Source organism: Poromitra crassiceps (genome assembly GCF_964638095.1).
Source record: "Poromitra crassiceps genome assembly, chromosome: 1".
Taxonomy (NCBI): Eukaryota; Metazoa; Chordata; class Actinopteri; order Beryciformes; family Melamphaidae; genus Poromitra; species Poromitra crassiceps.
The window spans coordinates 51,083,863-51,102,394 of record NC_139623.1 but is presented as its reverse complement, the minus strand read 5'-3'; the positions used below and the strand labels follow the sequence as shown (position 1 = coordinate 51,102,394).

Genomic DNA, 18,532 nt, shown 5'->3' with positions numbered 1-18,532 from the left:
GTTTATTAATGTGCACTGTCCCTGTCATTTTAAACTCAATAAATCAAATCATGAGCTGGAAACAGTGGACACACACACACACACTAACATGACTTTGCAGGCCTATATGAAAATTATTTTGCCATTTGAACTACTTTTTCTAAGTAATTTCAATCTAACAAATCTTTGAAAGCTTTGCTGCAACTCAACTTCTCAACTGAATCTGATAGCTTTTAACTAACTTTTAATTAACTATTTCTATTGTCAACCTTTTGGCAGAAACTATTGACTGAGATACACAAATCCACAAAAGAAATCGATGCAATTAAGGTTACATAAACTTTATAGAAGTTATTTTGAATATGAATTCACAAATTGTGTACATCGCCTTTGATAGGATCATGATTGTCTAAATGTTCTGTCATTACAGTCAAATACTGATTGAAGTAAAAGCAAAAATTGCAGACTGACATCAAGTCTCCATTTGGTAGTTTTATTTATTATTACATCAAAATAGCCTCAGACTATAAATCACAGCATCATGACATTAGTCCATGTGTATAAATGCATGTTGTACTGGAATGTTTCATCTCTGAATGTGGCTGATTGGTCCAGTTTATACCGTATATAGGTGTGTGTCATAAATACCAACAAAGGTGTGTGTGTGTGTGTGTGTGTGTGTGTGTGTGTGTGTGTGTGTGTGTGTGTGTGTGCAGGGCCGCAGGAAGTAGGGCTGCTGCAGGACCCCTAGATTAAAAAAAAACAAAACTTTTTTGTTTTTTTACAAATGTAATTAAAAATATTTTGCAGTGCACTATGTTCCTTTCTTGTTTAAGAATGTTTCAGGAAATGAAAATGTAGCCTATTTAAATAGAATTATCAACAATAACAATCAAGGAAGTTACATGCTTGTAGGCTAGAGAAGAAGAAGCGCGCATGCACGCACATGTTGTGTTGAACCAACCAACAACCAATACGAATTGTTTAATCTGGCAATAAAGAAATGTGAACTTGACATGCTATTTTAACTCATTGAGTGCCAAGGACGAGTATGTTCGTCAATTCAGATACTAACGTAGAGTGCCAAGGACGAGTATGTTCGTCAATTGCGTTTTTTGATGGTGGGACGTGGATCAAAGCCTCAGGCATCTCCTGTACAAATATTGTAGCTATTGAAGGTGTATAACCTATTTTACGGACTCATTAGGTGGTGACAGTGCTCTCCAGATTAGAGAAAGGTCCGGAAAACAGCAGGAAAAAGCCCCGTGATGAAAGAGAAACCGCTCATGCTGCAGCCAGAGCCATATAGATTGCTCTGTTTGGAGCTGACGTTGGCTGCGAACAGCAGTCAATCCACGCCCACAACTGAGCCCCTCTGCCTCTGTCTGTCTGTCTGCATAGTTTCTCCACACGATTAGCCGCCAGAAAAGCAGCACCCGACGCCGAAGGCCCAAACCATTCTCAGCAGTCCGGTTTGGCTTTTCCATGTCGCGCTGGGAGCCGGCGCACAAAAACGGAGCACTCCGAAAATAGACTGGGTGCGTGTTAGGCTGTGTGTTAGTGTGGGGAGGAGTTTGCAGCTGAGGGGGGGGGGGGGGGGAGGGGGGTGGGGCACGCAGGGCACCACACAACTACACCACGTCACTACATCAGAAAATATTATCTTCAGAGTCAGTGAATGTGCTTGAAATGCTTCATTTCACAAAAGGCGGAATAACTCAGCTTCTAATTTGAAACGCCTGTATTTGCTCAAAACAACCTATCTTCTCCGGCTCATAACTAAAGAACGGAAAATGGTATCAATAAACTTTTTTTTGCTGATGATACAATAGAGTCAGCTCGTTCTTTGTGCGTGTTCGGTGTTTACATAGTAATATCACACAATATTCTGTGGGCCTCGAGAAATCACTGAAAACGCTCTGAAACTCTGGCACTGGGAGCGTCCATTCTCCAAAAGTGGCTGGCACTCAATGAGTTAATAGCCTACTCAAAAATGCACCTCCTACTATACAGCAAAGAGAGGAGTCAATGTTTCTTGATATATGCCATTCACATCAGCCCCACCGAGAGTCCCTTCCTCCCAGCACCCCCTGCTTAAAGTGACTTCCAGCGGCCCTGTGTGTGTGTCTGTGTGAGATCAGCCCACAGACCTAATTTCCAAAATTCTCTAGACCTGAAAATGATCAAAATACTGTGTTCCCATTTCCCATACATGTACAGATTTGCCAGACCTGTGCAGAAATCTTGCAAAATATGAAAACCTCCAAGTCAATAGATTCATGTTTGGATTTAAAAAAAATACTGCTGAAAAAAGTATGATTCACAAATTATCATTAGGAAATTAGCATGGACTCTCAGGCAGGCTTGAGAAAAGTGAATGTAGATCAGAGCTAATCTTCAGGTCTGAGAAACCCTGTTTCCTGCTGATTTGTCCGTGATGGACTATACTATATATCATACTATTCTTCAGCTAAGGAAACTAACTCCATCAAACGTTCCAGTAAAAAAACAAGACTGAAGGTTGTCAATTGAACAAAAGAAGTCTTAACCCTTGGTGAGAAATAATAACTTTTCCTGCAAAATTCAGACATTTTGACCATCAGGGTCTGAAACGCCTGTTTCACAGTAAATGTTTTCTTCACGAAAGGCAGCAAACCCTCGAATGAAAGGGATAAATAATGAATGAAAGTCAATAGAATTAGAACTACAACTTGCCTGTGTGATCTTGAAAATTCAACAATATTGATTTGCACCATCATTTGCACATAAAGCGGCTCTGGGAAAAGTCACAAAAGACCCAGAAGACTCTGCGTTCGGGTCTTAAAGGGATAGGCCAACTTTTGGGGAGTTTAGCCATATTGCCTATATTAAAACTAGAACGTACATACTCCAAGGCCTACAAAATAACCCTCCAACTGGAGGCGGAACTCGCCATCTTCGGCTGCTCGGAGTCCTCTTTGCTCCTCCCAACGGCCGTGCAGCAATCTCTGACACAGGGAATGACAGTGGCCAAGAAACTAATTTTGAAGGAATGGAAGTCCTCCTCTCCACCTTCTTTTCAGCTGTGGCTGACAGACATGATCTCAGTTATACGTATGGAGAGACTCAGATTCCAGAGGATGAATTCTTTAGGGAGATTTTCTGTTGTTTGGGACCCGTTCCTGACCTATTTCGATCGGGCTAGGGCCTAGGGGCGGTAATTGAGTTTCTTTTGGATCCTTTGCACAGTATTTTTTTTTTATCGTTTTGTTAGCACATTTTTTTTTATGACTGGTAGCACCATTTTGTAGCATTGTAATGTTGAATGTATGTATATGTTTTTTCTTTTCTTTTTTCCTGTTCTTGTTTTATTTTCTTTATGTTCTGAAAAAGTAAAATAAAATATATTAAAAATAAATAAAAAAAATAGAACAATTTTCAATCTGCGTGCAGTACAAACTGTGGTAGAGCCCTCACTGCTAATAGCTTAGCGCTAGATTGGCCTACTCCCGTTCAGTCGCCCAAAATGCACATTTCCAACAGCCCCAAAAACACCCACATGTACATGGTGACTCGTGTACTCACCACGTGATTAAATAATAATCCAAAGTTATGTTGAACGGTCATTTTCGTAGTAAATCCAGACAAAGAGTAACCGAACTAACAGGAGTATAACCGGAGTTACTTCCTAGTTTGCCATGTGCTCCCCCAAGACACCCCTCTACATCTCCGGAGAACCCATAACCATCACGGACTCATACAAATTCCTTGGCACCCACATCAGCAACACACTCAAATGGCACGAGAACCCCAGTCACATAATCAAAAAGGCCAGTCAAAGACTATTCCACCTCCGGCAGCTCAAAAAATTAAAAGTCAAACGTAATCTCCTCCTCCAGTTCTATACAGCCATCCTAGAAAGCATACTCACCTCATCCATCACAGTTTGGTACGGCAATCTGGACAATCAATCATGTAATAAACTCCAACGCATAATCAAAAAGGCATCAAAAATCACAGGCACCCCCCCCCCCTCTCATCATTAGACTCACTCTACCATAAACGCACAATCACTAGAGCACAAAAGATAGTTTCTGATCCATCTCATCCAGCTAACCACCTGTTCCAACTGCTGCCCTCTGGCCGGCGCTACAGATCCATATCCACCAAAACAACCCAGTTTAAAAACAGCTTTTTCCCCACAGCCATCACGTCACTGAACTCCACTCACTCCTGAAGCAATACCCCATCCGCAATTTCTGTTCATGTTAAATGTCCTGTATTTGTCTTTATATGATACCTGTACTGTCTGTCTGTGTATTGTTTGATATCTGTACTGTCCATGTTGCTGACACAGTATCTAATGTGCTACAACATGCTGTACCGAAAGCAAATTCTGCCGACTTTGTTGTGCAGTGCTTAATAAATGAATCTGAGCTGAAGCCACGCTCACACCGAAGCGATCACTCAGGACTGACGCCGAATTTCCAAGCGTGACGCTGAAGCCGTGAGGCATGAAGTCAATGGGAGTTGTGGGTGGGTTCAAGGCGCGAGAGTAGGCGCTGAGAGGAAAAGAGAAGGCGTCTTGTGTGAACAGTAAGGCATACCGTTCAGCTTGTGCCTGCTTCAAGCTTCAGTTCTGCTTACGTTCGGCGTCCTGTGTGAATAAGGGCTAAGCTCCCCAAAAGTTGGCCTATCCCTTTAAGATATCATCTCGGCCAGTGATTCGCAAACTGTTTTGGCTTCAGTACGCCCTTTCCCTGATTTCTGAATCCAAGTACCCCCTTTCCCTGATTTCTGAATCCAAGTACCCCCTTTCTCTGATTTCTAGGGCTGTCCTCGACTCAGAATTCTGCCAGTCGAATTGAATTCAACTGTCCAATACGAATATCTGACTATTCTATATAAAATAAAATAAAATAGAATATCTTCAGTCATTATTTCGACCACATTAACAGTCAATGCAACAGAGTGATGGGGACATATTTTGAGCATTTAAAAATCAATAAGAGACTGTATATGATCATGCAAGATTTCAATTATAGCACAAGGTTTTATTTCACCTTTTAAAACATTAAAACATGTAGCCTACATGAATAAACAAATGAAACAGTGTAAAATAAGACATTGCTGCTGCTTTGAAATGACATCTCCAATGCCTAGGCTATACAGTTCTTTATTTCTCAAAAACTGATAGGCCTCCTGTAAATAAATCTAAACAAGAATAAATTAACAAATGAAATTAAGATTGGAATTTAAATGAAAAAACAAAAACAAAAAACAAAACGACTGCTCAACTTGAGGAATCTCCGTCGACTCACAGTTCTCTCGACTGATGATTCGACTATTCGACTTTTAGAGGACAGCCCTACTGATTTCTGAATCCAAGGACCCCCTTTCCCTGATTTCTGAATCAAAGGACCCCCTTCACCAACTACAATATTTTGCTTAGAAAACTGCAAGAGAGAAACAATAGCATAGATGTAATGAATGAATGATAACCCACCTTTTGAAGAATATAACATTACAAAATAAGAAATTTAGGGAGAGTTCCAATGAATGCCTCCTGAGCAGATGTATGTTAACGTTTCATTTATTTTCATTATTTATTCTTACATTTTTACATTTTCCCTCTTCTCTCAAGTAGCCCTGCAGTACCTCCACGTACCTTAGTTTGGGAACCACTGATCTAGGCAAATGGAACAAAGTTGATCCTCTTCTTTAGGCGTCTACCCGCTAGTGTCGTGCACACGCAGCGTCAGCAGCTAGTGTCGTGCACACGCAGCGTCAGCAGCTTGGTACAAAAACTACAACTAGTCAAGATTTCTCCACAATTATCTGGGAATGCATTTGAAACTCCAAACGCCGGCCTAACCCTCAACTGAAACTACACAGCTTTACATTACAATACAGTATATTCAATATTAACCTCAAACCTGCTGGTATTCAATCGGCATATAAAACCCAGGCATCTGATGGTCCAACAGTGATACAATAGATACATACAGAAGCGCGTTGTTTTCTCCTAACAAGGCAACAGGTATCAAATTATTCTATGACAAAAGGCATCTGGATGATGTGGTTTCCCCTCGTGCACTTTTGAATTCACATCATCATCATCATTTTCTAGTCCACCTTTTTGTCCTTGACTTCCTCGTCGTCTGTGTACTCTGTGGGCTCCTCGCCCGGCTTCAGCAGCTTGCCGATGTAGTCGTACTTCTCTGAGGGACAACAGAAAGAAAGAGATTACAGCCACAGTGACAAACTCAAGGTCAACATAGTGACACAGAGACCTCAGACAGACAAACTCAAAGTCAACATAGTGACACAGAGAGGCCATTTACACCTGGCATTAACATGCGTTTTCTGCCATCAGATTGCAATCCGATTGTATTTTATCACTTGAAAGTACAGGTGTAAACACCCCCAAAACGCATTGAAGAAGGATTGCAATCTGATCGGCCAAACCACCTCCGGAGGTGGTCAGGGACGCATTATGACAACATTTAACACAAGTGTAAATGCAATGCGTCCTCTCAAAACGCATTCAGCAACTACCATACGGTAGGGATGGGCATCGAATTTCGAATTTTCGAATAATCGTTGTTATTATCAAGGTCGACTTTTATTATTGAAATTCGAAATTCAAAAAAAAAAAAAAAAAAAAAAAAATTGAGTGAAATGTTGCATTGTCTCCCCTGATTCTAAGTATAGTCGAATCGCTTGGTTTGAGCAAGTAAAACAATTTTTATAAGCATTTTAAGCAAGGTTTATGGAAAAATGAATGGCGGATGAAATCCCATGAAGAGGGAGAGGGGGTGACTTTGGCACCCCTTTGGCACTCAGACCTGAGCCTACTAAATATTTAATGAACCACTCATGATTGTCAAAACTGTTTTTTATTTTCGAAAATGTCAATGTCATGTAACATGTTCTTTACTTCAGTGGTGCAATGCTTGTTTGAGCTAAAAATCCACAGCAGAAGCTTTTTATATTAATTAATAAAGCCGTAGACTTAGAATCAGGGGAGACAATGCAACATTTCACTCACAAAAAAAAAAAAAAAAAAAAACATTTTTAATTTTTTTTACATTTTTATTTTTATTTTCGAATTTCGAATTAAATTCGAATTTGGCCAGCGAATTTCGAATAGTGTTTTTGCTAGAAATGCCCATCCCTACCATACGGAAATACATAATCTTCGGAAGTCGGTGACGGCGCGCACACCTGAACGCAATTCCCCGGCAGCACCGCACCGGTGTGTGCCCTCATCTCGCCGCTGTGCCAGATGCGCACACACACAGGCAGCCTGTCACCATGGACCGGCTAAAAATTATCTATCTCTCCCCCGCTCCGCTTTTGCACAACAATCGTAGCGTTGCTTCAAAGTTTTGCTGCGGAGGTTTTGCCACGGCTGTAACCACCTGTGTTGCGTTCAGGTAACATCCTAAATTACAATGTTATACAATTGAGAGCATAATTTATCTTTTATATCAACACTTCTCCTTTGGAAAAGGAGCGGAAAATGAAAGGAAAATGAGGGAGAAAGGGTTCGAACCCTTTCCCCCTCATTTTCCTTTCATATAAAAGAGAAATTATGCTCTCAATTGTATAATATGGTAATTTAGGATGTTACCTGAACGCAACACAGGTGGTTACAGCCAATGACATGCACGGAAAACGTATGTATGTGTGTGTGTGTGTCTCGGACCCAGTGTCATTGTCAATAAACAGATAAAGAAATAGATGCAGTGCTGCGTGATCGGCCATCGTTTTGTCCAGGTGAAGGGGACGTTCACTGTGCATTTGAGCTTAACTCATTGAATGCCATGGACGTCCTTCGACGTCCAATTAAATAGTGACGTAGAGTGCCACGGACGTCCTTCGACGTCCAATGCGTTTTTTGACGGTGGGACGTCGATCAAAGCCTTCCGCAGCTCCTGTACAACTATAGTAGCTATTGGAGGTCTATAACCTATTTTACAGAACCCTTAGGTGGCGACAGTGCTCTCCAGATTACAGAAATGTCAGGAATACACAGCCTAAAATAGCCTTGATGAAAGAGAACCCGCTCATGCTGCAGTCCAGAGCCATGTAGATTGTTCTGGCTGGCAGCCAGTGGCTGCAACTGACGGTGCGTGCGAACACAGTCAATCCGCGCACACAACTGAGTCCTTCTGCCTCTGTCTGTCTGTCAGCATAGTTTCTCCACATGATTAGCCGCTAGAAAAGCAGCAGCGCGACACTGAAAAGCCAAACCTTTCACTGCAGTCCGCGTGTGGCTTCTCCATGTTGCGCTGCCTGGGAGGCGGCGCTTCCCAGGCTTCCTAGACGCTTGGTGCGAGGCTGTGTGTTACTAGTGTGGGGAGGAGTTTTCAGCTGAGGGGGGGGAGGGGGGGTGGGGCACGCAGGGCAGGACACAACTACACCACATCACTACATCAGAAAATATTACCGTATCTAGAGTCAGTGAATGTGCTTGAAATGCTGCATTTCACAAAAGGCTGAATATCTCAGCTTATAATTTGAAATGCCTGAAAACGCTGAAAACAACCTATCTTCTCCGGCTCATAACTAAAGAACGGAAAATGGTATCAATAAACTTTTTTTTGCTGATGATACAATAGAGTCTCCTTGTTCTTTTTGCGTGTTCGGTGTTTACATAGTAATATCACACAATATTCTGTGGGCCTCGAGAAATCACTGAAAACGCTCTGAAAACTCTGGCACTGGGAGCGTCCGTTCTCCAAAAGTGGCTGGCACTCAATGAGTTAACAATAACCTCTATTTCCCTATGCATGTATGAAACATGCATGCACACGTTCAGGGGGCGCGCGCGTGATGACGTTCGAGCTGGAGAGCAATCGGATTGCAATCTGTTCACCCAAAACGCATGTTAGTGCCAGGTGTAAATGGAATCAGGCTGAAGTGATAAAATACAATCTGATTGCAATCTGATGGCAGAAAACGCATGTTAATGCCAGGTGTAAATGGCCTCAGTGAGCTCAGCCTCAGACAGTTACACACCCTACCAGGCAGCAAGGCACACTGACAACGTAGGCTATATGCTCTCTTGTCTTCCTGCACTGACTACGTAGGCTATATGCTCTGTCTGCCTGCACTGACTACGTAGGCTATATGCTCTCTTGTCTTCCTGCACTGACTACGTAGGCTATATGCTCTGTCTGCCTGCACTGACAACGTAGGCTATATGCTCTCTTGTCTTCCTGCACTGACTACGTAGGCTATATGCTCTGTCTGCCTGCACTGACTACGTAGGCTATATGCTCTCTTGTCTTCCTGCACTGACTACGTAGGCTATATGCTCTGTCTGCCTGCACTGACTACGTAGGCTATATGCTCTGTCTGCCTGCACTGACTACGTAGGCTATATGCTCTCTGTGTCTGCCTGCACTGACTACGTAGGCTATATGCTCTGTCTGCCTGCACTGACTACGTAGGCTATATGCTCTCTTATCTTCCTGCATTAACTACGTAGGCTATATGCTCTGTCTGCCTGCACTGACTACGTAGGCTATATGCTCTCTGTGTCTGCCTGCATTAACTATGTAGGCTATATGCTCTCTGTGTCTGCCTGCACTGACTACGTAGGCTATATGCTCTGTCTGCCTGCACTGACTACGTAGGCTATATGCTCTCTTATCTTCCTGCATTAACTACGTAGGCTATATGCTCTGTCTGCCTGCACTGACTACGTAGGCTATATGCTCTCTGTGTCTGCCTGCATTAACTACGTAGGCTATATGCTCTCTGTGTCTGCCTGCACTGACTACATAGGCTATATGCTCTCCGTGTCTGCCTGCATTAACTACGTAGGCTATATACTCTGTGTCTGCCTGCATTAACTATGTAGGCTATATGCTCTGTGTCTGCCTGCACTGACTATGTAGGCTATATGCTCTCTGTGTCTGCCTGCACTGACTACGTAGGCTATATGCTATCTGCGTCTGCCTGCACTGACTACATAGGCTATATGCTCTCTGTGTCTGCCTGCACTGACTACGTAGGCTATATGCTCTCTGTGTCTGCCTGCATTAACTACGTAGGCTATATGCTCTCTGTGTCTGCCTGCAATGACTACGTAGGCTATATACTCTGTGTCTGCCTGCACGGACTACGTAGGCTATATACTCTCTGTGTCTGCCTGCATTAACTACGTAGACCAGTGGTTCCCAACCTTTTCCAACTCAGGGCCCACTTTTATGTCTCAAAAATGTTCGCGGCCCACCTCCGACCCCATAAATACAAAGGCCATATAATGCGTTCTCAGAGCACTTTTTTATTGAAAATTGAACATAAAGGACTGAACTGAATACAGGAGAAACATGTTGGAAGCTCCACAGTCACTAACACAGCACCTGTAACATGTTGCAACACCTTCAGTATTACAGTTTTCAAGGAGCTGTCCACACACACACACACATACACACACACACACACGCACACACACACACACACACACACACACACACACACACACACCAATCATTCAAGGAGCTGTCCATCAGCACCACACAGATGTCAGAAATGACAAGCAAGGGGCTGTCTGTAACAGGCTAATTAACAAATGATTAATAAATAACGGTATCCTTCAACAATGGAAAAATGCATTCTCATAACAATTTGACATCCAATATCAGATCCAAACAAAATCCAAATATCAGAAGAAAGCCCATTAAATCGATAGGGTTACAAATAAACACAAACCCAATATAAAGATGATGTAAAGATGAAACTTCAATTCAAGCAAAAGCAATAACATCAAAGAAACAAAAATCATACTTTTTCAAGTATGATTTTTCAAAATCTTTCAAAAAAAATTGTTTTTTTTTTTTTTTTTTTTTTTTTTTTCAAAAATCATACTTTTTTGGAAATGATTTGGCGGCCCACTTGCAATACCTTCGCGGCCCACCAGGGGGCCGCGGACCACAGGTTGGGAATCACTGACGTAGACTATATGCTCTCTGTGTCTGCCTGCACTGACTATGTAGGCTATATGCTCTCTGTGTCTGCCTGCACTGACTACGTAGGCTATATGCCCTCTGTGTCTGCCTGCACTGACTACGTAGGCTATATGCCCTCTGTGTCTGCCTGCACTGACTACGTAGGCTATATGCCCTCTGTGTCTGCCTGCACGGACTCCGTAGGCTATATGCTCTCTGTGTCTGCCTGCACTGACTACGTAGGCTATATGCTCTCTGTGTCTGCCTGCACTGACTACGTAGGCTATATGCCCTCTGCATCTGCCTGCACTGACTACGTAGGCTATATGCCCTCTGTGTCTGCCTGCACTGACTACGTAGGCTATATGCCCTCTGTGTCTGCCTGCACGGACTCCGTAGGCTATATGCTCTCTGTGTCTACCTGCACTGACTATGTAGGCTTATATGCCCTCTGTGTCTGCCTGCACTGACTATGTAGGCTATATGCCCTCTGTGTCTGCCTGCACTGACTACGTAGTAGGGGTGGGGGAAAAAATCGATACACCACAGTATCGCGATATTTTGCCTGACGATATTGTATCGATATTTGGACGCCAAGTATCGATATTGCAAAAAAAAAAACAAAAAAAAAAAAACAATTTGCGGTGCCCGGTGTCAGGCCACCGGGCTACTATAAACTTTAGTTCCAAGGCCAGCAGTAAACAAACGGTAGCATATTTTCATTTTGTTTTAACAGTAAATGTTTTGTCATAACAGTAATTTACAAATTCCCCAGTTACTGAATGGGCTGCACAAGATGTTTTGTGTAAGTGAAGTGAAGTTGCAAAAACTACATAAGTACAGTAGTCCACACACACATCCAGTTAAGGTGGACTGTAAGTAGACTGTAACAAACAGTTCAGTTTGTCAGGTGCATGCAACTATGACATGACTTTATGAAAGTTGTTGGTCTGTCTACTTGACAATGTTGCTGCAATAAAATGGTTGAAGTCAGATGTACAGACTGAAAAATTATTCTTATATAAACCAGATGTTGACAAAGTTTTCCTTTGGGGACATCATTTGCAGTTGAAAAAGTAAGAAATCGCAATATATCGAAATATCGCAATATTCAATATATCGCAATATCGATATATCGAAAATATCGCAGTATCGCAATAATATCGTATCGTGACTCAAGTATCGTTTCAGTATCGTATCGTGGGCATCTGGTGATTCCCACCCCTACTACGTAGGCTATATGCTCTCTGTGTCTGCCTGCACAGACTATGTAGGCTATATGCTCTCTGCGTCTGCCTGCACTGACTACGTAGGCTATATGCGCTCTGCGTCTGCCTGCACCGACTATGTAGCCTATATGCTCTCTGTGTCTGCCTGCAGTGCACTGACTACATAGGCTATATGCTCTCTGTGTCTGCCTGCAATGACTACGTAGGCTATATGCTCTCTGTGTCTGCCTGCACTGACTACGTAGGCTATATGCCCTCTGCGTCTGCCTGCACTGACTACGTAGGCTATATGCCCTCTGTGTCTGCCTGCACTGACTACGTAGGCTATATGCCCTCTGTGTCTGCCTGCATGGACTCCATAGGCTATATGCTCTCTGTGTCTACCTGCACTGACTATGTAGGCTTATATGCCCTCTGTGTCTGCCTGCACTGACTACGTAGGCTATATGCCCTCTGTGTCTGCCTGCACTGACTACGTAGGCTATATGCTCTCTGTGTCTGCCTGCACAGACTATGTAGGCTATATGCTCTCTGCGTCTGCCTGCACTGACTACGTAGGCTATATGCGCTCTGCGTCTGCCTGCACCGACTATGTAGGCTATATGCTCTCTGTGTCTGCCTGCAGTGCACTGACTACATAGGCTATATGCTCTCTGTGTCTGCCTGCAATGACTACTGTACGTAGGCTATATGCTCTCTGTGTCTGCCTGCAATGACTACGTAGGCTATATGCTCTCTGTGTCTGCCTGCACTGACTACGTAGGCTATATGCTCTCTGTGTCTGCCTGCACTGACTACGTAGGCTATATGCCCTCTGTGTCTGCCTGCACTGACTACGTAGGCTATATGCGCTCTGTGTCTGCCTGCACTGACTACGTTATCGGTTAAACGGTTATCGTTTGACATCCCTACATGGAACCCATTTGATAATATTTTGTCCCAGGGTCCCCAATCTGGTAAATGTTTTGCTTTTAGATGTTTTATTACTACAGAAAGTGTATGAAAGCCATGACGACCAAAATAGTCATACAAAAACAAAAAAACATTGTCATGTTTCTTATACGAATGGAATTATAGTGAAAGTAAATTATTCTCCTTATAAGTTTTCTATCGATCAACGAATAGTTTCAGTACCGTCTCTCATGGTCTCAACGAGCCTTGAAAGATGTTAAGGAACCACATCTAAATGGTGCATTCAGGTTACGTGCTACAAAGCAACAAGTCATTCATTTTCAATGGAAGCCGGCGCACAAATCTGCAAACTCCTGAGTGTAAAATGTAGCGGCAAAGTTCAGCTGCTTCCACTCGTTTCCACCTTATCAGTGTTTCCCCTACCATTCTACTAACCTTGCTTGCAAGATGGATAACCTCGCGAGATCAAAAGAGATTATCTCGACGTATCCATCTTGTCATGCACAGGCAGTTAAGATGATTGGTCGAACCATGCCGGCCTGACGAATCAGCGGCAGCCGTAGGCGGGCTCAGGCTCGTCTGGGCAAGTAGTGGGTACATGGTCTTTGTAGTTATTTTCACTCGTCAACATGGCTGCCGCCGCGGAAGTGACAGGCAGTCTGAATGAAATTGAATGTAACGTTCCCAATTCTATGTATTAAATTCTAAAAAACGACCCTCAACATTTGGGAAGGCTAAGCCACACAACTAGTTCGTTATAATCTAACTAAATGCTTCGAAGGTGACTTTACGACCGTGAGGACTCAATCAATGAATCCCACGGAGATCAGGCACAGGCAACTTCGGCGATCTGATTGGTTGAAGTTAACACCCACCAGCGGTGATAGACAGATGGGTCATCCAATCACCTGCCAAGTAGCTTGGAGAAAGTGCCCGCCTCCGTCAGCGGGTCTGGTTACTGCATTCCCAGATCGACTGGTTTAGGGAAACGTATGTGGAGCTATACCGTCCATCTGGCAGCGTCAGGTTACCATTCTACAGGCCAGGGGGGAAAAGAAGGAAAAAAAACCCGACTCAAAAACTACTTTAATACTGGTGTTGTCCTTTGATCTGTCTCATCTCGTCTTTTTTCCTCATTCGCCACATGCCGCGCTGCCTGGCATGTAAAACTAGGCTACTCTGTGCTCCGCTCCCTAAGAGTAACGTTATATGTAGACGTAGGCAGGCACAATGACCATGAATAAAACTTTGTTATGCCGTAGTTTTGCGCCGCTGACAGTCAGAGGCGGTAATTAATCTTCCTACCCGTCATGCAGTGCTGAGGGAGGATGAAAAAACAATCCAGTCTGTTCAAACTTTTTACCGATCTAATCTCAGTATGAGATGCAGGGAAGTATAGTTTAGCAGCCGATGTGTTTAGTATTTTACATGCTTGCTATATTTAAACTGCTGTGAGGTTCAACACACACTCACTGCTGTGTCACACATCTCTCTGCTGCCCATCAGTGTCCACCGCACACACACACTGTCTGACCATGGGGGGGAGAGGGGGGGTTGGGTTGAGAGGCCGATGACATCATGCATTGGCGATGTCAAAGGGTGGCAATTGGACGATCTGACTGTGGTCAAGAACTCTAATTCTAATTGCTCGGAGCAGCTCCAAAAAAGGAAAGAAAGAAAGAAAACAATGTGAACTGCTCATTTTTGTTGGCCGTTAACTCATTGAGTGCCAAGGACGAGTATGTTCGTCAATTGGTTTAGTAACGTAGAGTGCCAAGGACGAGTATGTTCGTCAATTGCGTTTTTTGACGGTGGGACGTGGATCTAAGCCTCTTACATCGCCTCTTACAATATGGGAGCTATTGAATGTGTATAACCTATTTTACAGAACCCTTAGGTGGCGACAGTGCTCTCCAGATTACAGAAAGGTGAGGAAAAAACAAAGAAGAAGTCGTTGGGGAAACGGAAATCGCATCGCATCCGTATGCATCGATATGCATGAAGCATAACGTTAGCTGTGCCTGCAGCAGCCAATCTGCTGCCACAATTGTGCCCCTCCGTGTCCGTTGCGACAGCCCATCCGCATGATCAGCCGTGGAGTTGTTATTATTCTCAACTGGAAGCATGGGAGCTGGTGACAAACACACGCGGAACGCTGTAAAAAAGCTGGATGTAGCGCACCCTTCACTGTGCACAGCAAACGCAGCAGAAAGCCACCAGAGACACTCCCACGGAGGAGGGGTTTGCAGTTGAGGCGGGGGGGGGGGGGGGGGGGCACGCAGAGCAGCACACAACACTGACCCAGACAGACCCAGACAGCAGGACAGGATTGGCAAATGCAAGCCAGAATATCCGATGCCCACCAGCAGCAAATCAAGACCAGCAAGAAGCTGCAACCAGCAGCGCACGCAGGGGCCAGCGCTGCTGGTTGCAGCTAAAAAATATTATTCTGCCAAACAAAATTCCCTGGCCTTCACTGTTTTATTGAAGGAAATTATTTTTGAGGTGTGACTACATCAGAAAATATTAGCTTCAGAGTCAGTGATGTGCTTGAAATGTTTAATTTCACAAAAGGCTCATTATCTCAGCTTCTAGAAAAAAACGGCTGTTTTTGGTTAAATCAAGCTATCTTCTCCGGCTGATAACTAAAGAACGGAAAATGATATCAATAAACCTGTTTTTGCTGATGATAGAAGAAAGTCTCATCGTTCTTTTTGCGTGTTCGGTGTTTACATAGTAATTAGGGATGCACGATATATCGGCAATCATATCGGTATCGGCCAGTATCGGCCGATTTTTTTACATATCGGTCATATCGGTATCGGTCAGATGTTGCAATGTTAATATCGGTTATCATTATCAGCCAAATTCTTCACATTGATATGAAATAATGCAGTAAATCTATGATTTATGGGCTTTTCCAAAGGCTTTGCAAATAAAGAAATGCATAACTTTTTCAAATTCAGTGTTAACATGTGTTTTTCAGTTTGTACAAAATGTGATGATCATAAAAATGTGGTTTTATACAGATCATATCGACATCGGTAAATATCGGTTATCGGCCATAACAGCAATGTTAATATCGGTTATCGGCATCGGCCAAAATTTTCATATCGGTGCATCCCTAATAGTAATATCACACAATATTCTGTGGGCCTCGAGAAATCACTGAAAACGCTCTGAAACTCTGGCACTGTTCTCCAAAAGTTCTCCAAAAGTGGCTGGCACTCAATGAGTTAACTTAGTTTAAAATTCAAAATTGTGAACTATGGACGTGAACTATTTATTTTATATCTGTGTGAACTGAACTTTGAGCTTGCTCTTGTGAAGCGTGAACTTGCACAACACTGTTTGTAGCCTGTAATGTGAACGCACCATAACATTTCTTCTAACCCCCCAGCTGCCACCAAACCCTGTTGAGTAACACACAGTCGAGAGGCGGAGCTGTGTGTGTGGGCCCCCTGGTGGACTCACGGGTGAACTGCGTCTCCCACTCGGCCAGGCTCTCCTGCTGCATGGCGTTCAGGTCGGACAGGTCGTCGTGTTCCTCTTTCAGCGCCTCCTTCTCCAGGCAGAACGTGGCCAGGCCTCTGGATGCATCCTTGCCTGCAAACACTCCGTATGGCCCCTCTGGAAGACAAGACACTCTCTGTTACAAGAGGGACGTCAAAACTGCATCAATGACAGACACAAAGGTTACAGACACATCCTAAAACAATATAACACATACTTTTTTTTTTTTATTGCTTTCAGGCAGGGTCAAAAATTAACTTTTTTTCTCCCGGCCAAATGGCAAGTGAATGTGTTGAAATTTTACCAGCCACTCAATAGATTATCAGTGTTTGTTTTTGGCTGGTGAGTGATGCAAATCTATCAGCCACTTGCATATTTTACCAGCATTTTGGCTGGTGCTAAATTTGGATCCTGATTGCTTTGAACAAAGAGATCAGTTGAAGTCCATTGGGTCCATCAGAACAGTTAGTCCAAGCCAAGACATTATTAATCTGTTATTTAGAAGGCAGGATGCAAAACGACGACGAGAGTCATACATCTTTTTGCACCTCTTTTCTAATAGAGCTGAACAGTCACGTGACATTTCTTGACCCGGAAGAGTGTTCATTTTCTCATTTCGAAAAATCCTTATATAGCGAGTTTTAAGGCTGGAACCAAGCCAACCAGCGACCTACTGAATCGTGACGATAAAACATTTCACTTGAAGCAAAAACAAAAAATAAAGACGGATGGATTTTTTGTTTGTTTTTGCTTCAAAGGAAATGTTTTATGGTCAGTCATGATTCAGTAGGTTGACTGGGTGTTTTGGTTCCAGCCTTAAAATTCGTTACACATGGATTTTTCTAAATGTCTATGGAGGAAATGAATGGTGAACCATCTTCTGGGGCAAGAAACGTCAGGTGACTGTTCAGCTCTAAAAGGAAAAGGACAGTACTTTAAACTGACTAATGTTTATTGACACACAACAGACGTTCGCATGCAATGGAAATTCCATACAGGTGGATATAACATACAGTAGATCTCTACAACAGCACAATCAGTGTAAGCCAGCAGGGGGAGTTAGTAATTTCAATGCAGGTACATTATAAACACAACAATAAGTACATAACAACAAAAGCACAAAATGTCTTTAGTTCATAAAATCAAGCAAATTAAATCTCCTCATTTAACCCCTTGGGGATGAGGGTATCAGAAGCGAGTGGATCCAATAAATCTCCCTGTGAAGGAGGATTGTGTCTCTGTTGCCGCCTCCCCGTGGTCTAAATGCCCACGTGATGCAAGTCACTCAAACTCTAACCTGTACCTAAACTCTACCTCTTTTCAACAATAACATAGTTACAAACCGCTGTATCTACAGATGGAAGAGGCACCTTCAGACTTTGGCGACCCCTAATGGCAGAGAGAGAGATAACTGATTGAATTCTGCATGAAATCAGATGATGTGAGTTGGCTGAACTAAGAGAATCGGATCCGCTAGCCAAACCACCATAATTAGCTACAGGTCATTTTAAAGGCCACAGAATAGAGCAGGGGCACTCAATTAAAATTCAAAGAGGTCCAGTTAGCGAAAATTTCCTCAAGCAAAGGTCCGGAACATTGTAACGTAGCTTACGCTATGATTCAGTGCCATTGAACTCAATGATTGAAGTAGCCTAATGGTACAATGTCTGTATGTAGTCAACAACTGAAAAAATAAACAAAATAAACATCAACAATGCTTATTTACAGTTTTCATATTTAACTGAATTAATTACCGTATACATAACTAGCCTACTATAATAAATAAATGATCTTTCCTCATTTCAAGTAAATAATGCATTTAAAAATAACATACAACAGAGTTTTGGAAAAATGTGCATCTTAAAATGACTGCTTTAATTTAAGAGAAATAAGTTTCCCCTTTTTTTAATCTGCCCGTAAGAACAATGAATGGACATGTAAGAGTGGTTTCTTTTG

General features: G+C 42.9%; 1 protein-coding gene across 1 annotated transcript in view; it reads right to left on the bottom strand.

The window, feature by feature from the left end:
* Positions 1–472: 472 nt before the first annotated feature.
* pgrmc1 (progesterone receptor membrane component 1) overlaps positions 473–18,532 on the bottom strand; it is a 38,597-nt gene continuing 20,537 nt past the window's right edge. The window contains exons 2-3 of the mRNA XM_083639839.1: positions 16,538–16,693; positions 473–6,179 (exon numbers count right to left, since the gene is read on the bottom strand). Of these exons, the coding sequence (XP_083495965.1) occupies positions 6,085–6,179; positions 16,538–16,693 (251 nt within the window). The 3' untranslated portion in view covers positions 473–6,084. The remainder of the gene's footprint in view (positions 6,180–16,537; positions 16,694–18,532) is intronic.